This window comes from Chelonoidis abingdonii, chromosome 3 (genome assembly GCF_003597395.2).
Source record: "Chelonoidis abingdonii isolate Lonesome George chromosome 3, CheloAbing_2.0, whole genome shotgun sequence".
Classification (NCBI taxonomy): Eukaryota; Metazoa; Chordata; order Testudines; family Testudinidae; genus Chelonoidis; species Chelonoidis abingdonii.
In genome coordinates, this window is record NC_133771.1 from 176755151 (window position 1) to 176777395 (window position 22245).

At 44.7% G+C, this 22245-nt stretch overlaps 1 protein-coding gene across 11 annotated transcripts in view; it reads right to left on the bottom strand.

Moving 5' to 3' along the window:
• TRERF1 (transcriptional regulating factor 1) overlaps positions 1-22245 on the bottom strand; it is a 145708-nt gene that overhangs the window by 3360 nt on the left and 120103 nt on the right. For all 11 annotated transcript variants that reach the window (XM_032787184.2, XM_032787183.2, XM_032787190.2 and 8 more), the window contains 7 exons: positions 21821-22187; positions 19679-19745; positions 17745-17884; positions 17323-17426; positions 7683-7758; positions 2553-2641; positions 585-698 (listed from right to left, as the gene is read on the bottom strand). In XM_032787184.2, coding sequence (XP_032643075.1) covers positions 585-698; positions 2553-2641; positions 7683-7758; positions 17323-17426; positions 17745-17884; positions 19679-19745; positions 21821-22187 — 957 coding nt within the window. The remainder of the gene's footprint in view (positions 1-584; positions 699-2552; positions 2642-7682; positions 7759-17322; positions 17427-17744; positions 17885-19678; positions 19746-21820; positions 22188-22245) is intronic.

Below are 22245 nucleotides of genomic sequence, written 5' to 3' on the forward strand. Positions count from 1 at the left end.
ATGACACAAAACTGCCCTTGTCTTTATTATAAAGCTGTGGCATATGTCTACATATTTCAGCATGAAATGCTTCATATTGATCTGGGTGGCAATATATAACATGCACACACACACACTAGCAAAATTACCTGCTAAAAAGTGTCTACTTTAAGAATGCTCAAACAACAGTGGCATTGAACTCACATGCAGACTAAGACTTTCTTGCCAGTGTAGGTAAATTACCTTTCCAAAGACATAGGCCAATAGTCTCTATAGGAGTAACTATCCACTTTTCATACACTGAAAATCACAGTAGCAATTCTATACATATCCACATACACATATGCATGCATCTAGGAAAGTGTGCACATATTTTTCTTTACAGTGCTACCAGCAGCAGAAACATACATAGGACATACATGTTTCTAGACCAGAATTTGATATACAGTGGTAGAAGTGCTTGTACCATTAATACATTTCCGTTTTCACCATTAGAAAGACAAATGAAACTACACTACACGCCCTGCCCAATTCCACACACGCACACACATGATTTTTTTTTTTTAATAAGTGTTACAGTTTTATGTTTATTTTTTAAAGCTCACCAGGCATTCATCTCTTATTTCTGCTAGACGTGTTCTGTGTTTCCGTCCCAGACGCATGATTTTCTTCCAAGTATAGTAGTATTCCACACACTGTGCAACTGTCTTAGACTTAACCTATAGTGTGAAGCAATAATACAAAAATATTCCAACAACAAAATGTTAAAACAGCTGTTGTTTTCACCTATGAAAAACAAAAATAATAAAAACAACAATTTCTGACAGTCCAGTCTTTCCTCATTTCTGCAGTCCAAGTGAAACTCAGATTTGTAGTTTATATGTGGTTGCTTTGTGAACACTCCTATAAGATATTCTCAGACAAAAACTCCACTATAGTGTTTAGAGCCCTGCAAATCTGTGGGTATCTGCTTTATATCCGTGGACCATTTTTGCGGATAGCAGCTTGGATGTGGATACAAATTTTGTATCTGCGCAGGGCTGTGGAGCTGTAGGACAGACTTACCAGAGCGGGTGGAGGGATCTAGGCTCACAGCTGCCTACATGGCTCTCCCCGACCTGGCTCCAGCCGGGGCTCCGAGCCGCAGCCCATAAGAGCCAGGTAGGCAGCTGTGGGGAGCTGCGGTGGACCCTCCACATGCCCTGGACAGGGAGCCTGAGCAGCCCCCTGGCTCATGGCCTTGCCCCCGAGGCTCCCCACCCAGGGTGGGTGGAGGGTCCGCACGGTGGTTGCTCACAGCTGCCTGCCCAGCTCTTGCTCAGGCTCCAAGGCACATGCACCCCACCCGCCCCCGGAGCTGGGTTGGCACCTGGGAGGGGTGGGGACACAAATGGGGGATGCTCTAAGCCCCCACTCCCCTCAGTGGGCAGGTGGAAGGTGTGCTGCGGCTCCCCAGGGCTGCCCACCTGGCCTCCATGCTGACTTGGCCTGGAGGGGAGGGGTCTGTGGAAGAAAAGGGGGAGGGAGTAGACAATTTTGGGGGATCGGATGTGGATACTCATTTTTCTATCTGCGCAGGGCTCTATCAATGTTGACTGATGGTACACAGCAGTAACTGATGGGTAAAAATCCTCAGAAGAATATTGTGGTGGTGTAACACCCCACTCCCTCTAAACAAAACAACCATTAGAAAGCCATGAAACTGAGAATTAAAGTTTAACTTACACAAACGCAAACATTTTGAGCATGGATGATGACAATTGAGATACCTCAGCTCTGCCCCCAGAGAGATGCTAGCTTCCCATCTTTCCTTCTTTGGGAGTAGGAATACCAAAAACATGCCCCAGAACATACTGCCTTTATTATCTCTCTGATACTAAGTGTGGTGTTTCATCACTACTGTAACCTGGTGCCATAATTTCATGATCTGATCCTAGAAAGCTACTATACCAAGAGACGCTAGCTCAGTGTCACATGAAACTTGGATAATCGGCTGACACAGAATCACAGGTCCAATCCAAGGTGCCAAGAGCTCTCAACACCTCAAAGTATCAGCCCTGTCAGATCCAGTCTAGCCCCCAATGGACTAAAATTTGACTAGGCTGGAAAGGTATTTTTTGGTGGCCCAATGAAAATCCTTTGTTATGCCTGAGCTTTCTTTCTTTCTCCTCCCACACCCTCAGGAGCATAGGGTGTCAACCAGTTTCCACCATTTATTTTTGTCTTGTGCTGTTCTATTCAGGCTTCTGAGAGTCAAACTGACAGATCTGGGTTTTAAAAACAGACTGAGCATGCACACTAGAGTTTATTATTACTTTAAAAAGTAACTACATTTCTAACGTTCTATTGGTGCACACACATGTATAAACACACACACACTCACACACACACACACACAGAGTAAGCTGAATTTTTCATTCATTATGTAATCTCTAACTTCCACTGGCTCTATGATTGCAGCGAGTCAGTCGATCACCAAGGGGTGAAGAGCAGGAAGACAGATTCAAACTGAATGTGGCAAATAAAGAGCAAAAGATTATAAATGGCAAACACCAAAAGAGAAGCCGCCTTACCATTCTCTGTACAAAAATAAAATCTTTGTTGTAAGTGGATAATGCTTTGTTAAACAGTCTTCTTTCTAGAGGTGTCCACATGTCAGATCCTAAAAGAAATGAAATAATTATAAACAACTTGTCCTCTAACTGCCAGCCTCCATCTCTGTTCGTATGATAGTCTGTCTGTTAGGGCAGGGGACTGGGAGTCGGGACTGTTTGCTTGTGATCCCTGCCATGAAACAAATTAATTTAGAGATCCTGGACAAGTTGTTTCTCTGTGATTCAGTCCCTTCCATCTCCGAAATGGGGATGGTACTTAACTACTTCGTAGGAGTCTGGCAGAGACTGCAAAGTGCTTTGAGATGCTGGGATGGAAGGTGCCAAGTATTATTATTACACATTTACTTTGCTAGATTGACTGCCCAGGAAAAAGTAAATGTTCATCTCTGAGTATCAGTGCTGACATCTAGAGTGGACCATTTAAAGCGAGTTAGTGCTCTCGTGAAATCCTTAGTGGGTAATTAGTCAAACAGGAGGAACACAGGAGCTGCTCTCCTGGATCAGATCAGTATTCTCTCTGCAAGTGGACAGCACTAAATGTTTCAGAGGAAGGTGCAAGAAACCTTACAGTGGACAGTTGTAGGATAATATGCCCATGTCTGATGCTGCTTCCTAACTCTGTTAGTGGTTGGTTTATGCTCCAAAACTTTAGGATTTTTAGCACTTTTAAAAATCGTGTGTAATACAACTGCAGATGTTCTCATTATCTATACACGGATATATGCCTCACCCTTTTCTGAGTTCTACTAAGTTCTTTCTGCTATCCTGTGGCATTGAGCTCCATGGGTTAATTATGCCTTGTATAAAAATGTATATCCTTTTATCAACTTTCAGTTTTTATTGCTTTTCAATTTCATCCTATACTTATCAATTTGCTCCTGCACTTCCCTTTTGACATTCTTAATTGAAGAAACGGTGTCTCAATTCTATTAACTGAAAAGAGTGGGCCTAGGACACCTATCTCCCCAATATCTTCTGTTGCGACGACTAGACAGCGTTTCACTTCTCTTCAGTGATATTTATCCTCTTGTTCTCTGAAGGAATCTCTCATATCAGGGAGAAAGCAATATTAGCAATTTCTATCTATATTTATATGAAACCTTTTTGTATGGCTCTTGTGCAATGAGACTGACCTCACAGGGTGAGTTTCATTCATTGTTCTGTTATCCCCTCAGGATTGTCTTCTGACTCATTGCTTTGTATGCAGCCATTTCTCCAATTCTGGATCTCTACTACTTAGTATTCTCCCCTATTTGCATAACCTTCATATACACCTAATTCTGCCCTTGAGCAGCTCATCACTCTAGTCTGTTACCTGACGTGGTCTTGTGCAAATTTACTACTCCGCCCTTCCGTGCCTCACTTAAGTATTGTTCCCATTTTAACAGATTAATCATCTCAGTGGAATGTCATGAAGTTTAGTTATTTTTTACTGATCTTTTGAGATCTTGGTATGAAAACTGCTGTGAGTTATTACTCAAACTACCGCTTTTTCTCACAATTGTACATTTTTTAAAAAAGATGCTGAAGCATACGCTTCAGCAAACTCCTTCATTTGTCTCTTCTTTTCTTATGAATTATTACAATGAACAAAGGGTTAATTTACTGTGCACCTAAGGGGATTCAGGTTTTGTATTGTTTCCTGGAAGTTGTGGTGTTATCAGCAGGGGCCCTAATATGAATATTAGGATTAATTAAAGCAGCCTAATTAACTAGGATAAAACCTCTGTAGGAAAAGTAACAGGAGAAAAGCTGTTTTTAACTCTGGTTGCTGGGAAACTGACTTTGTACTTGCTGGCTGTGGGAAACACAGAGTGCATATAGGGGACCTGCAATGCAGTAAGACAGAACTTAGACCTTGGAATACAGATCAGTTTTTAAAGCAGGTCTTTATATTTCAGCAATTCATCCTATATTCCATTGTATTTGCCATACGGAGACTGTTATTTACTGTCAGTCAGTCAGTGCAGTCTCTTCTGCAGAATGGGGTGGCGAGGCGGGAAAGAAGGAAGCACTAGTTCTGAGTCCATCATTTCAGTGGGCCAGTTCAGGCCCACTATATGCGTAGCATAAGAAACACATAACATGGTATATGGCCTACATACAAAAAAGTGCCCTATGTATTGGATGTTTACAGACTCTGATAGGAGCACATTGCTGTTTCATTTGGTCGGTCTCTCTTATGCATTTCTAAAGTGAGAGCACTGCAGTTGAGAAGTTCCAATGCCCAACAAACAAAATCCTGGTGCAGCTCAAAGGACCATAACAGAGCTTTTGATTTGGATCTGGGCTATTTTAGAGACCACCTCTTTCTGAAGGTCACAATCTGACAAATGTCTCTAAAAGAAACAAACTGGAGTGTTACTGCTAATAGTCCCCTGTTTAGAATGTCCACCATTCTTGGTGGATGGATGAGGAGCCCTAAAATTTCATATTTCCTTCCCTCATTAGCCTGACGATGTCTGAGTGTGCTGACTTTCGAAGTACAGTTCAAAGTCCACTTACTCACTCATTCTTTTGCCTGAAATGTATTTTAAGGGGGATTACGAATATCTCATGTTTGGGGAATTGTTCACATTCTCATGAGTCAGAATTGTGTTCTCTTTTGATCTAGCTCTGCTTTAATGTAATATGCACCAAGCACCCATTATAAATCAAATTTATATTTTATTTTGGGGGGGACGAACCAAAACATACAAATTAATAATCCAAATGCCCCTAAACGTATAAAGTTTGAATTCAACTAATTCTTGCAGTTAGACTGTTTTCCTGCAATAACAAATCCCATATGCCTAGAGCAACTGACTGACCAATAATCACCAACAAAACTACCATGTAAACCCTGTAAATAGACAGAAAGGTATTGTCAATATCAGACACAACTGTATATTGCATTGAAAAACTTCAGAGAGCAGTTCTGTACTTTGGCTTTTTGTATTTTAATGGGATTTAAACTTGGATTGGAGAGATTGTAATTCATCATGTAGTGTACTGACTCTAATGTTCAGGTTTCTTTGTCTGCTTGAGAAATTCTGGTCCCTTCACTTCACCTGGCAAACAACAGTGTACTCTGATGCCCACAGCGGTACTGCTAGTTGACAGGTATTAGCATTTAACTGGAATTCTATCTTGTGAGGAATGTGAAGAAAACAAGAGCCTCCTCTTCTGTTCCATTTGTTATTGTGAACCACTTGCAGAAAATGATAGAAATTTGTTTGAATGAAGACAAATTCTTAAAATCTAACATTTTCCAGCCTTTAACCACTTGCCAAAATCTCTTTTCTAGGTTCTGATCTTTATTTCACTCTTATCAGCTAATTACAGATCCGAACAATATTAGGTGACCAGAGGCCAGGGCTGCAGACACCACTGGCAGTAACCAAGTAACAGAGATGGGGCTTTTCTTGCAATAGAAGTATCTCTTCTGCAAGAAAAAAAATTGACAATTTTCTCTCTTCAGTCTTCTGTGGGAATGACAACTGGTTCTCTCTTGGTGGGAGAGAGAATCTTCCACTCAAAGGAACTGCTTAGGAAAAGCACCTGCCATCCTTTCCATCCAAACAGCACCCACATGCAGGCACAGTGTCTTTTTAGTACCTAATCTTGTTAAGACTTCACATATACTTTCATATTGAATTTCAAGTTGTTAATTTATCCTTAAAAGGACAGAAACTGTGGACCAGACTTCCCCCTGCATCTAAGCTCCATTTGGCCAAGGGGAGTGGCATGGCAATCACAGAGCTGCCTGATAAACTGGGACAGTATGAGTCTTTCCTAGGGATTGCTCCAAGTTACACCAGTAGAGGATCACCATACTATAATGTAACTCTTCAGGCCCCTATTTTGGGATGGCAGCTGGCTGCAAACATTGCATGTGCCAGGCTGCAAACATTATACCAGCGGAAAGCTCTCCCCTGGGTTGCCACAGCCAGAATTGGGCTCATCTGCACTTCCTAGGTAGCACAATGGGCTCTGACTGGAAGCCAGAATTTGGCTTTGTACATTTTGATTACCCAAGCATCAGGAGATTCCGGGATTGTTTCCCTTTGAGTGGAAGCTGGAGACAATGGCTAGGCTCAGACAAGAAATCTTACTATAGAACCTGGGTTGGCTTAGACACAGGACGTGAGGTTGTGGTGTGAGAAGAGACCTGCCCTCACCTATCTTATTTATCATGTAATCTTTAGTAACAGCACATACATCTAAATAGCTGGCCAGGGTATATGTATCACAAACTATTTTCAGACTATGAACAAGAGGAGACTCCCATTATGTTTGTTAAGTAGAAGAGCTAAATCTGTTTGTTTAAGGCTAGATCTATGCAAACAAGGATTCTGCATTCAGTAACTACGAAAACACTTGCAAGAGTTATACTCTAAGCTGAACTTTGCACTTTTCATGAAATGACCATAAACGTCCTTACAAATATTTAAGCATCACAACATCCATTGGAGGAAGGTAAAACTGTACAACAATGACACTCTGGTATAACGAAGCTAAGGGACCAGCCCCCAAGCTAGATCTTTAACATGAACACCAAGCATTTCAATCAGTTTTGGATCTGAATTAATGGCATAAATTAGCCTAAATTGTTACAAATATCTGTTAAGAACAATGATGTACCAACCCCCCCGCCCCGCCCCCAAAACAAGGAAGAATAGTTATACAATCTAAAGATTCATCTCTCCATTATTAAGAATTTTCCCTTTTAGTTATAGGAGATGATAATTTGAGGTGCTACCAGATGTTTTTTGTAGCATCAACTCTTCATTTAGAATCTTTATTTTACACACCAGCATAGTTTACAGATTAATATACCAAATTAACATAGTTTATTTCATCATCTTTTTTTCCTTCACATGAAACAAACTAAAGTAGTATTAATGTAGCCAAGTACTGTCAGGTTACAAAAACCTGACCAGAAATTATGCCAAAGAGAGGAAAAACCTCCGTTATTCTAAACAAAGGGAAAGAATAAAAGAATCAGGTGGCCTGTAGCTTTAATTTTATTCAAAATTATGTATGCTTGCCCTGTGCTCTTTTATAAATGTAAATCCATCCATCCATACAGATTGTTTAGAAACCTACCAGCATAATGGTAATTTGCCAAAGGATGACACTTCAATCTTACTGGCTTCCTCAACAGCAGCATTTCCAGGGCAACCTATAAAACAAACACAGAAGAACAGAATAAAAAAACCCTCAGTTATTTACTGTGTATAAATGTGCACAGAACAAGCTTAACAAGATTATAGTATGGGACAGGATTCAGTATCAATTGGGTTTATTTTCTACTTCCTTATACTAAAAATCATCGTCAAATTACTCTCCAAGACCTACTTACACTTCTGCCCCTACAAGAAGTCATCCCTAACTAATCAACTAAAGATGGCCAGGCTGATGTGCGGCCACTGTTAAGAGGATATTATTTATTTTTATAGAAACAAAAATAAATATCCTTTACTTAGAACAACGCAGTTGTGCACACAACTAGCCTATGTAACCAAGTGATTGTTCTACAGTTCCCCTCACCTTCCCTTCCCTATTTCCTCCTCCTGATTGTTACCTTCACTGGTTGCGTCTTGCCTTAAATTAGATGGTATGTTATTTGGAGAGGGACTTTATCTTTCTATTTGTTTGTACAACCCTTTGGATGCCACTATAATACCACCATCCCCCAAACGTTCAACATTAAGTGAATTATCCACACGAGAACAGCAAGCAGTAACACACTACAGTTCTGGACAATTAAACACAGATTTGACAAGGTTTCACAGGAAATGGAAGAAGACTGAGTCCTGTGGGTATTTCCATTGAAATAAAGAGAGACCTTGGGTAATGTCAGCACAGGAGAATGCCTTGTATGGTATTAAAATACACAAATCCAAGGACTAAGTGCCATTAGTCACCCAAGGAGAAGAAAAACTTCTAGAAAGGCCCTACCTTGAGATTTAATTTATTAACAATGAAAAGAAGTGGTCAGCCCCCAGCATGATTACAGGGCAGGTTCACGGCATCACTGCCAATCTATCATAAAAGTTCTTTTGTGTGGCAAAACCTAAAGCCATTTAATAATAAAACCCGGTTACCTACCTTTCGTAACTGTTGTACTTCGAGATGCGCTGCTCATGTCAATTCCATTCTAGGTGTGCGCGCGCCCACATGCACAGCCAGAGATTTTTGCCTTAGTGGTGCTCATAGGGCCGGCTGTAGTGCCCTCTGGCATGCCGCGCACGTTGCGGTATATTAGGCGCTGCCAGCTCACGCCCTCTCAGTTCCTTCTTGCCAATGACTCTGACAGAGGGGCAGGAGGGCGGGTAATGGAATGGACATGAGCAACACATCTCAAAAAACAACAGTTATGAAAGGCAGGTAACCGTTTTTCTTCTCCAAGTGCTTGCTCATGTCGATTCCATTCTAGGTGACTCGCAAGCAGTATCAATGGAGGTGGGCTTGGAGTTCACCATCATGCAGCATGTAGCACGGCTCTGCCAAAGCCGACGTCACCTCATGCCTGCTGAATCAGGGTGTACTGCAACGTGAACATATGGAGAGATGACCAGGTGATGGCCCAAAAGAACACTTGAATCAGCATCTGGGCCAGGAAGGCTGCCGAAGACGCTTGCGCTCTAGTGGAATGAGCTGTCATAATTGCTGGTGGGACCACTTTCACCAGCTTGTAGCACTGGCAGATGCACGCCATGATCCAAGACGAAATTCTCTGGGCTGACACCGGGCAGCCCTTCATCCTGTCCGTGACAGCAACAAACAACTGCATTGACTTACGGAATGGCCGCGCTCTATCAATGTAGGAGGACAGTGCTCGTCTGACGTCCAGCATATGCAGCCTGCGCTCCTTATTCGATACGTGAGGCTTCAGACAGAGGACCGGTAAGGAGATGTCCTGACCCGTGTGGAACTGGGACACAACTTTGGGAAGAAAAGCCGGTGTGGGCATAGGAGGACCATGTCCTTGAAGAAGACCGGATAGAGCAACTCCAACATGAGGGCCCTGATCTCGGACACCTGCCGAGCCAATATATTGATGACGAGGAAGGACACCTTCCAGGAAAGGAGCAGGAGGGAGCAGGAAGCTAGGGGTTCAAAGGGAGAGCCCACGAGCTTTGAGAGCACCAGATTCGGATCCCCTGGGGGAACTCGGTCATAGACATGTGTACAGGCACTCAAGATATTTCAGGAATCGTGCTGTTAATGGGATGGGAAAAGACAAACGTGCCCTGAAGTGGAGGGTGGAACGCAGAAATGGGCCCCAGGTGCACCTTGACCTAAGACAACCTTAAGTGCAGCAAATAGTCCAGGATGACCTGCAATGAGGCCTCCTGAGGATGAATGCACTTGTCCGAGGTCCAACACAGGAAGCGCTTCCACTTGGCCACACAGGTAGTCCTGGTGGAAGGCTTTCTGCTGCCCAGAAACCTTTTGGACCGCCGTGGAGCAGTCCCGCTTGTCCGTGCTCAGCCATGGAGCAGCCACATTGTCAGGTGCAGCGATGCCAGGTTCGGGTGGAGCAGATGGCTGTGATTCTGGGACAGCAGATCCAGACCGAGAGGTAACTGCAGCGGGTCAGCCACCACTCAGCAGCATGTTGAACCAGTGCTGGTGAGGCCACACCGGGGCAATGAACATGACCCACGCCCTGTCTTGCTTCACCTTTACCAGGACTCTTCAGATAAGTGGCACTGGTGGAAAGGCGTACATCAGCGCTCCCGACCACGGGGTCAGGAAGGTGTCCGACAGGGAACCCTTGTCCCCACCATATAGAGAGCATAGCACGTGGCACTTCCTGTTCTGCCTGGATGCAAACAGGTCCCTCCACCGTCAGAAGATCAGGTCGACCACCTCCAGATGGAGGGACCACTTGTGGTGATTGGAGAAGGTCCTGCTGAGGTGATCTACCGGGACATTCCTGGTTCAAGGTAAGTGAGCAGCCAAGCAGGTGGATGGCATTCTGCACACAAAGGTCCCAGAGACTCAGTGCCTCTTGTTGCAGGGCCGAGGACTTGATGCTCCCATGCCCGTTGATGTAATACATCGTGGCTGTGTTGTCTGTGAGGACCTGCACCAACTTGCCTTTTAGGTGGGGCAAAAACACCTGACAGGCCAGGCGCACTGCCTTGAGCTCCCTGACATCAATATGAAGAGCTAAGTCGTGCTGCAGCAAGTGCCCGTGGGTGCTGAGCTCACCCAGGTGGGCTCCCCAACCCAGATCTGACATGTCCGAGACCACGGTGAGCGACGGTGATGGGGCATAAAGGGAGCTCCCCGCAGCACTGCCTTGGGGTCTAGCCACTAGTTTAAAGACAAGACGACACGGTCTGGCACCGTGACCGCTCGGTCTAGGCATTGCCTGCTGGGAACATAACCGTGGAGAGTCACGTTTGCAGGGGTCGCAGATGAAGGTGGGCATGCTTGACCACATATTTGCATGCTGACATGTGGCCCATCAGCTGCAGACAAGTGTGGGACGTGGTGATCGGATGTCTCTTCATGTGGGCAATGAGATCCACCATGGCCTGAAAGCATGCTTCCGGAAGGAAAGCCCTGGCTCGTGTGGAATCAAGAACTGCTATGACGAACTCTCTGCCCTGGACCAGCGTGAACGTGTTTATTAACAGGCCCAGGTCGTTGCAAGTGGAGCATACCAGATTGAGGCTTCTCCGCATCTGTCCCAGTGACCTGCCCTTGATGAGCCAGTCGTCTAGGTACGGGAAGATCTGGATCCTCCCCCACACACCCCGACATCTGAGGTAAGCTGCTACTGGCACCATACATTTCGTGAACACCTTGGGAGCCAAGGACAGGCCAAAGTGTAGCGCTCTGACCTGGTGGTGGTGCCCCACTACTATAAAATACAGGAACCATCTGTGTCCTGGGAATATGGAGACATGGAAGTAAGCATTCTTTAAGTCAAGAGCGGCATACCAGTCCCCTGGATCCAGGGAGGGGATAATGGAGGCCAGGGAGACCATGCAGAACTTCAACTTCTTGAGACTTGTTGAGGCCATGCAGATCCAGGACGGGTCTGAGGTCCACCTTGGCCTTCAGGATTAGGAAGTAACGGGAGTAGAATCCTTCCATGTCCTGAGGAACTGCCTCCACAGCCCCCAACTACAGGAGCTTGTTGACCTCCTGAACCAAGAGTTGCTCATGAGAGGGGTCCCTGAAGAGGGACCAGGAAGCAGGGGGGTGGGAAGAAGGAATTTCCACAAACTGCAGGGTGTAGCCCTGAGCTACTACGTCCAGGACCCAGCGGTCCGAGGTAAACCGTGACCAGGCCGAGCGGTAGGGGGAAAGGCAGTTGAGGAAACGATGGGAAGAATCTGGCTGGCTGACTGGGGGCGTCGCTCTGGAGCACACCCTCAAAACAATTGATTCCCCCCCCCCCCCCGAAGCCCTCCCCAGTTCTTTGTGGGTCCGAGCTGGGCTGGCAAGCGAGAGGAAGAAGGGTGGTGATGGCTAAACCCAGCGTCCCTTCTCCTTGTAGGTCCCTGCCAGGCTTGCCAAGGCCTTGATGACAACGGAGGCCAGAATGGCTTTCTGGCAGATTGCGGGCTATGCATGCCCAACAAGCGAAGGGTAGCCTTAGGGTCCTTCAACCCATGAAGTCTGGCATCCGTTTGATTGGAGAAGAGCCCAGCTCCATTGAAGGGGAGGTCCTGAATTGAGGCCTGCTGTCTGGAGCCAGGAGCTGCGTCACATAACCACCGCCAATGTGACCACCCTCGCTGCTGAGTCCCATGCCATCTGCAGGGAGCATCTGGCTGCTGCAGTACCTTCCTCTACCCTTGGCTGGCACAAAGTATTTTTTCTTGGCCCGTTTAGAGGTGAGCGGGATGGAGAATGGGGTCTGCCACAATGACTTGGCGATCTTGAAGACCCCATCATGTACAGGCAGGACGACCTGGAAGGCATGGAGGCCGAGAGGACGTTGAACGGGGTCTCCTCCTGCTCGGCCATCTCTTGCATTTCTAGCCCCAAGTTCTCAGCCACCATGCCTGAGAAGAGCTTGGTGCTCTTTAAAGTCATCTGGGAGGCTGGCCCTGGAAAATCCTGTGACCACTGGTCCAGAGGAGAAGAAGAGGCTCTGGCTGCCAGTGGAGGTGCTGGGAGCTCAGCCGCCACTGGAGAGGAGGTTTGGGGGTGGGCACAGAGACATGCATCCCAACTTTTGAGAGAACTTCTGGTACCAGGCCCAGCGGGGCCCCCAATCGCCGCTCCAACATAGCCACAGATGCGCGCTGCAAAGGGGGCATCATCATCACTGGAACGCTCCATGCCCCACAATATGGCCACTGGCCTTGCAGCCACTGCGGTGCTGCGAATGACAGAGCAGTTTCCAGTGCCCAATCTTGTCACGAAGACCAGGGCGATGGGCTGAACTGGACCTCTGCATCAGGGGAACCACAGTCTGGGGACCAGGGAGGAGCCGTCGACGACTGGGTTTGCTTGCTGGTTGTGGCTACCGGTGAATGCTGACCAAGTGGCTATACCGGGGGGGAGCAGTGCCGGTGCCAGGGAGATCGGCACTGGGGAGAATGGCATTGTAATATGAGAGGGAACGGTCCCACGGAGCCGGCGACCGGGATCGACATCTAGACACAGATCGGCGTCATAACATGGGGGGCGTTGACCCAGTACTGGGGAATAACATTTCAACATCCAGGGGGAGAGTTTGGATGACCGATGGCGCGGTTGCAATCTGCTCCAGGATTGCTTATCCGGCAATCTGTGGTGCTCTCCCATCCCCAAAGGGATCTTAATGGCTGGCTTGTCCTCTCGGGGAACCTTAGCCTGCGGCACCGGAGACGTCACAGGAGCACATGGAGATCTGTGCGCTCTCTGCTCCCAGCTTTGGAATGACGATGGTGCAGGCAGGGTGGTAGGCCCTTTCCACTCACCAGAGTCAGTGATAGACCTTTAAGAGGGCTAAGATCCCCAGCTGTGGAGGCCCACTCGTGCTGCTCCAGAGAAGGCTGGCGGACAGGTCCGGTTCCTCTACTGGATGACCCTTGGGCCTTCTTGCTTGGCCCCGGCGAGTGCTTCTTTGCCTTCTTCTTCAGCACTGGTGACGGCGAACAGTGCAGAGAGAAGCTGGGCGCAAGCAGCACAGTGTGCATGGAGGCCTAAATACTTGGTGTGGCCTGTACAGAAGGCTCAGAAGCCAGGTGGAGAGTGGACTCCACCAGGAGGGCTCAGAGGCGAATGTCCCTCTTCTAGGTATGAGGCTGCAAGTTCTTACAGTTCCAGCAACACTCCTTAATGTGTGATTCCCCCAAACATTTAAGGCAGCTGTCGTGAGGGTCATTTACAGGCATAGGCCTGCCACACACAGAGCAGGGTTTAAACATGGGAGCCTGGGGCATGCTCCGCCTGGAGCAAAGGTTCACTGGGGACCTTAGCTAACAACTAACTACGCTACTTAACAGCTACGTAACACTAACTACAATTAACAAAGGCCCAAAGTCCGATGGAAAAAAACCCCTTGCTCTTGACAAGCAAGAGAGGCACTCTGAAGAAGGAACTGAGATGGTGTGGGCTGACAGCTCCGAATATACCGTGGCATCGGCGCAGCACGCTAGAGGGCACTACCCTGGCCCTACAGGTACTGCTAAGACAAAACCTCCGACGGCCGCGCACGTGGGCGTGCACGCACCTAGAATGGAATTGACATGAGCAAGCACTCAAAGCACAACTTGTTATTCTGCTTTGAATGCTCTGCACATTCCCACTTATGGGTTTTGCACCGCCTGGTATAGCCTAATGGTAGAACCTTCCCCAAGCACTGACTGCTATAGCTTGTGGCGCCCCTTCCTGCTGCTTCCTATAGCATCTCCAAACGTTCTCATAGTGAGGTTACACAAGGCAGCGCTGTGGCCTCTGCTGTCTCAGTACTTTCCAACCACTGTGCCAGATGGAAGGGTCTATCAGATTCAGGGTTCTCTTCTATTCAGTACCTTTGGACAGTTTGCAATAGTTGTTTGTTTTAGTGTTAAGTGTAGTTTAAGGCAGCTACAGTATAGTTAGCTAGCAGAGTTTGTAGGTTCGGTTCTTTGTAACAGTGGAACTGAAGAAACAGCAGCAGCCAGGTTTTAAGAGTTGTGCTTCATGCCCAGATGTCTTCCGAGTGCTGGACAATCGTTAGGTGCCTTAAGTGCCTTGGGGAAGGCCCCTGTCCTTCTGACTGTTCTATTTCCCAGACCTTTACAGCCAGACTTTTTAAGGAGACACAAAATAGACTGCTTGCGCTCCTACTTATAGAAGCTCCTGCTGCTAACTGCTGGGTTCTGGGAGATCACCAGAGCTGAAGACTAAGAGGACTGTTTCAGTTCCAGTTGCTTTGTCTAGCAAGAATAAAATGCTTAAATGATCCCGGGGATTAGGGTTTTTGGTCGGTTCTGGCTCCTATTCCTGTTTTGTTGGAACTTCCGGTTAAACCCATCAAGATGTCAAAGGCACTGTCTGTTCAGCTGACTGCTCTCCAATCCAGACCTAAGGTCTGAGCTTTGACCTCAGGATTAAGAGTTGTGGAGCAACTGGCAAGGATGCCTCCCCCTTCCTTTGTATGGAGACAAGCTGGCCTATTTCACTGACATTTGGAGGTCTATTACCTTGGAACTGAGAGTCCTAGTAATTATAGAAAAGGGCTATACAACTTTAAAAGTTACCTATTCTCCCCTAATCCTTCACTTTTCAGGACATCTTCTCACACGATTATTCTTCTGTCAGAAGTTTAAAAATTGATCCTGACAGTTGCAGTCAAAGAAGCATCTAAACATCTGTAGGTCAAGGGTTTATTCAAAGTACTTCTTGGCACAGGGGAAAAAAAGATTTCCATCCAATTTTAGATTTAAGAAAATGGAACAGGTTCACTTGGAAATTCCAGTTTTGAATGCTAACCCAGGCCTCCACAATTCCCTTGCTTTCAGTTATGGATTGGTTCGCAACTCTTGGTTTACAGGATGCATATTTCTCTCTGGAAAAATCATCCTTTCCACCTTCATTTTGTAGTGGCACAAAGACATTTTCAGTACAAGTTTCTTCCATTAAGCCGTCTCCCAATGCCAGGAGTCTTCAAAGTACCTTTCTGTAGCAGCGATCCATCTCTGAAAACTATGCATCTTTGTTTACCCATATTTGGACAATTGGTTGCTAAAGTGACAGGTTGCTAAAGGACAGGGCAAGGACCATTGTTTGTGTGCGATACAATTTAAAGGCTTATGAAGGGGTTATCTAATATGTATGCCTTTTTGAGGGAACCAATTCCACAATGGGATTTTAATTTGGTTGTATCTATGCTCACGAAGCTGCCTTTTAAACCTTTGGCAGAGTATTTTTTATTTTACTTATCTATTAAAACTGTGTTTATTATTGGTATAGCATCAGCCAGAGGGGTGAGTGAATTGTATCCTTTGATGGCTGATCTGCCATTTACTATTTTTTTTATCAGAACAAAGTGGTTCTTAGACCTGATCTCAGATTTCTACTAAAAACTGTATCTGCGTTTCATATCCGTCTATTAATTTACCAGAATTTTGCTTAAAGTCACATGCTAATAAAAGGGAATCTGTGTTACATACTTTAGATGCCAGAAAGGTTTTTAGCATATGATTTAAACAGAACTAAAAGTTTTAGGAAGTCATCTAGGTTATTTGCTTCTTATGCGAAAACCCATATGGCTGATAGAATATCTCCTAAAACTATTTCCAGAGGGGTTAAACAATGTATCATTAAATGTTACAAGTTTTAGCAGCAGTCCCTGTGCCTACTGTTTTAAGATCTCATTCTACTAGGGATATGGCAGCATCTTTTGCTTGCCTTAAACATGTTCCTATTGGAGAAATCTGTATGGCTACTTCTTGGAAGTGAGTCCATACTTTCATAGGTGTCGACTCTGTGGGTGCTCCAGGGTTGGAACTAGGGTGACCAGACAGCAAATGTCAAAAATCGGGACAGGGAGTAGGGGGTAATAGGAGCCTATATAGGAAAAAGACCCAAAAATCGGGTGCACTGGGGGGAGGGGGTAAAACGGGGTGGGAAGAGGTGGGGCAGGGATGGAGCAAGGGTGGGAAAAGGTGGGGTGGGGCCTTGGAGGAAGGGGTGGAGTGGGTGCAGGGCCTGTGGCAGAGCCAGGGGTTGAGCACCCCCCAGCACATTAGAAAGTCGGTGCCCATGCATGCCTTTACTAAACATTATGCTTTGGATTTTGCTTCAGGAGTGGATGTTAAATTTGGTACATCAGAACTTCAGTCCTTTAATTAGGACTCTGTTTCGCTCCTCCTGAGTTTTCACCACTGCTTGCTGAACTTACCCACAAACGGGGATATGCAAAGCCACTTGCAGAAGAAAGGAAGGTTACTCTTAACCAGAATTCTTCAAGACTATTCTGCATATTCACACTTCCCCCCCACCTTCCCCTCTTTCTCAAAGTCCTACAGCAGTTTATCTGGGTTGGCGGTGGCAGGAACTGAAACAGTAGAGGGTGCAGTGCTCCCAGTCAACCTCAATGTTCGGAGACACTGAGGGAGGAGAGGGAGCACATGTGAGTTCTAACATACTGCTTGGATAAGGTTCTACCTTTAAGGTGCACCAGGCAGTGCAAAATCTGTAAGTGGCAATATGCAGAGTAAATACAAGTAAATAACCTTCATTTTCCAATGCTGCCAAGGTAAAGGAGAAGTGAACCTTTCTCTTCAGCTTCTTGTCTTACCATAATATCCCCTTTGGACTCAAAGAGGGAGTGTAATGCATATTCTGAGTTAGTTCCTCCGCCAGGTAACACGCTTGAACAGCACATATTTAAAAGGTCTTCCACTGTCAGAAACAAAAAGGATCCTGTTAAATATTGAAACATGTCAGCCAGATCCCTAAAACCAAGGATTCTGCAAAGCCAACTAAAACACAATAGAGTATAAAGTTTTCATTCTGAAATGTGCACATAGTTCTTGATGTTTTCATTGCACTTTTCTGTAATAATTCTCAAATGTATCAAATTAAAACTGATCAGATATTGCAACATCTGTATAACCTTTTCAACGTAAAAAAAAATAGTATGAGAGTGAGAAATATGTGGAGATGTCTATACTGAATATAGTGTTTGCAGTAAACAATTCAAATGGCATAACGCAGTACCTCTTTGCTGGAAGACTTTGTTTTCCAGTTCTGGCCACGGTTTCCAAACCAAAGTTGCCTTGTGCATCTCTCTCCCCATTGAAGATCGATCCTGAAGTTCAGGAATATCAGCCTGGAATCTTGATCCAATATTGATCTGTCTGTAAATAAACAGAGATCTCAGTTGTAAGATTTACAGAGAAAAGAGTAATTTTTTTTATTTTATGCCAAACAAAAATAATTACACAGTTGAGACGCTCCCTAGGAGTACCCAGGGCTGTGAAGCACCTTTAGCAGGAGTGAGCCTTGTCTGTACCTGCCAGGAGTCAGCTCCCTGACAACCCAGGCCACAAACAGAACAAGTACTCCCCCATAAGCCCGTGGGCTCCACTGTCCCTCTGCAGGCAAGCAATAGGTACACACCAACCTCCAAGCATCCCTCTGGAGTGCCCAGCTCTTGTTCCACCGAACACTCATGAAATTCATAGATTCACTACTCCCAAAGGAATAGTACACAAAAATTACTAGTTTTAACTCAAGATAGCCATCCACTTAACACACTGCACTTAGATATATTTATAGTGAAAACAAGAAAGTTTATTACCAAAGAACAGAGATTCAAATGATACTAAGAAAGAGTATCAGAAACAAATGGTTACATATAAAACAAACTTATTACATGCTTGCTAGAGCCTAAATTTAACCTATAAAATATTCCCTTGTCTCGTACAACATAGCTCATCCCAAGTCCTTTTCCCCAGTGTTTTAAATCAGGATGTCTGAGACGGTACTTTCATTAGATCAAGCCCACTGTCAGTTTGTCTTCACAGCCGATCCCAGGTCCCCCTCCATACCCCAGTTACACTCCCCAAAATTCATTGTCTTTACTTGTAAACAGGCTAATCCCTGCTGTTTTTGTTTTTTCACAATCTATTCATTAGCACTTGATTCAATATGCAAGTAGATTTCCGCTCTAAGATATACAATGGTCAGCCAGGGAGATAAGTGTCTCTCACTTGGAGAAGTCTGTCTCAATGCATGCTACCTTTGATTGACCAGCCTTTAATGCCAAGGCCTTAAAGATATAATTTTCAGCACGTATATATAACTCCTTACACATTATCTGCACATACATTTTGCAATGATTATGACCACCAGCATGATACGTGATCTATTTTGGTAAAGCCAGGGGATCCCCATAAACCTGTGGACCCCTGTGTCCTCTGCCCATGAGCATCAAGAGGTCCTTGCATCGCACATCACAATGGTCTGACACGAAATGGTGTCAGACTATCTTACAACATAATATTCAGTGAACTCTGCTCTCACTGAGGCAATTAGTATATTATAAAGACCTAATGTTCAAAAAGCTGTGCACAATTCCAACACAGTTTAATTGCACTGGGAAGCAGGTTTTAAGTCCCAGAAGAGAGAGAGAGAGGGAGGATGGATATCGTTACAGTACAGTGAACAGGCCAGATGCAGTCAATTATACCTCCCTAACCCACACGGGATGACACACCTCAGTAGAGGGCTGGTGGTGATAACACTGTCTCTGTCCTCTCTTAGCATCCCAAGAAGGGAAGGGAAGTTTAATATCTCCCAGAACTCCACAGGAGGGCTGCCAGGGAAAGTACTGAATCAACATGCTGCCCGAATGCTGTGGTCACACTCTTTTCCAGCCAGCACCGGCTAATTTTGTGACTTCACTGGCCCTTTACAGCTTTCCCCTGAAGCCATGGCTGGTTTGCAGTGCCACAATCTCATCTCTAGCAGACCTTCTGCTGTCAGTGACCCAGCCAATGTTTACACTGGTATAGCCTTGAGTGCCTCCAGCCAAGAAGTATGTATTACCTGCCTTGTTCAAAATATACAAGATCACATTCTCTAGGTGAGAGAGGGTGAGCTGGCTGAGGTACGCTGTAAAGTGATACACATTGATAAATGTTTCTTACGGTTCTATATCAACAGTCTGTTCTCCAGGCCCTGGAGTCACTGGAATGCTGCTTCCATCAATACTATCTGAAACAGAAACAGGGATTTGATTTTCTGTTTAGAAAGCTATTTTCTTAACTAGCACATCATGTTTGGTCCTCCACTGCCCCCAGTTGTGTTGCTATCCTTCTATTAAATGTTCCATAGAAATTAATGAAACATTGGGCTATAGCTGGTGCACTGGCCTGAATGTACCAGGGGCCTTAAGAAACTAGGTACAGTGCAGCTGGGCATAGCTGCAATTTTCAATAGCACCAATTTCCACACTGTCTACCACTCTGAACGATTTTACATTTTTCTTTATAATCTACACACTTGGTTATACATATTACTTTGTACCTCCTATCATGCTGCCACCCATGCCTAGGATGGTCTCCAGTCATCATATGCTAAGTGCACACTCCTCCTCCTCCAAAAACCTCTTTAAAATTAATTCTTCCATAAATCTCTTCTACTTCCTTTTCTCATCAATAACCCCCACAGACTCCCTTAACTGATATACTGTCCTGTGACTTGTTTAAATTGTAAACTATGGGTCAGGAAACATGTACTAACATTCTGTTAGTAAAGCACTGAGAATGTATTTATGGCCCTGAAGAGGTGATTTTGCAAATCAGTGAAATACAACACAGTTACCAGAAAAGAAAGAAAAAACACCGCAGCCAAACCCCCAAAATCCAGGTCAGCTATCACCGTGTTACTGTACCTCTGAAGAAACCAAGGACCAGAGTTTAAGGGGGATACAATGGTGACAGAAGGTTCAGGTGGCCCTGGACTACTTCCTAGAATTAGGAGAAGGCCAAAACCAAGTTCTGATCATATTCTACAAAGAGCAGGAAGGAAGAGGAGACGTTGCAGGATAGAGGACTAGGACTGCCAACAATAGTTTTATAAACAGGATGTCAGTGCCCACTAGAGAACATATCAAAGAGGCATCTTGATTTATCCATTTTGCTAACTCGAGAAAGCTAGCAGTCAAATTTTTAATCTATTAAAAGGGACTGATCGCAGAAGATGGGAATACAGAAGGGGAAGCAAGGAGAGGGAACAGAACATTAACAGCAACATGTCCAGATAACTGAGGACTACTGATGGACTATGAAGGGTGTATCACCTAGTGATTTTTGACCAGAAGGCTGGTGGTTGTGAAGAAAATGTAGATGTAAAATTGTCAAAAACGGGGGATCTTCAAGGATCTAAGACAGAAGATAATTTAAATACATCTATTCTTTTGGGTTACAGGATAAATTTAATGGTCCAGTAAGTAAAATCTTAATTCATCACCTGAACCATGCTGCTAAATACCTAGTTTATGTGTTTTGCAACACTACACAAACAGAAATGTGTCTCTGGAAATTTGAGGAATTGCTTTGCTTGCACAGTTAATTTATAATAAGTAAATTAAGTTCTCTGACATACTGGGGTCCATTTCTAAGTTACTTAATCACACCTTAAGATGTTATTTCTACCTTGGACAGACTCTTCCAGTATAGCTAATATAGATTATCCCCCATACACACCTTAAAGATCTTTTCTATGCGTATGCTATATATATATATATATATATATATACACACACACACACACACAGATACAGATAGATAGATATAGATATATAAAAACTAACAGTGTCTTGACATATGTATGTTGGGCTTTAAACAAAATATTTGCTACCGCAGTCATGTAGCCTGATGTTACAATAAAAAAATTTCTTCTCCTGAACTGAATAAGTGCTTAAAACCAAACAACTGTAAAATACCAAAACAGGTATGTCCCCCTTGGCCCATTTGAGCAGGCTTCTCTTTAGTTACAAACACTGTCTCCTTTGAAATAAATATATTCTGATCTTTCCATTTGAAATTAACCTGTCCAATTCCTGGTTTAGACTCAACACTATAATATCTAGAAGAGATGTACATATCTGGAAAAACAAACTGTTGAACAGGAAAAGTAACAGTAGTTTGTGTATATGTCTTGTCCTCCTCCAAAGATGATTATTTAGAAACAGAAAGCACACAGGGAATATAATATAACATAATAGTGTTTTATGTAAGATGTGGATTTGGGCTCAGAGAAAGTGCTACATTAAATAAAATACTTACTAGATCGACATAGGAGCACCCGTGGAGTGGGTGTTAAAGGAGTAAGTGGCAGCTGAGGGTGAGATGCATTATGAGATGTGATAACGCTGCTGAAGAGCCCAGATCCTTGGCGTACTGGGCTAAGCATAGGTGGTGGGGTATAGGGAGGAAATGCATGTGTCCTGTCTAGGAGATGATCTCCTAGAATGCGGGGAGAGCGAAGTTGGCTTTGATACAGCGTAGCTCCTGAGTAAGACGCACTGAAGTTGAAGGAAGGAGGAGGTATGAAGAGTGGTTCAGGTCTATGTCGATATTTTTTCTTGTCCTGCAGGGATTTGAAGTCTTCTTCCAATTTTGCAGCACTTTGAGGCTGTTTTCTGCTAAGTTCCTAAATGAAAATGTATAGCATTCAAATACACAGCTATGATTAGTTTGGGTTACATTAA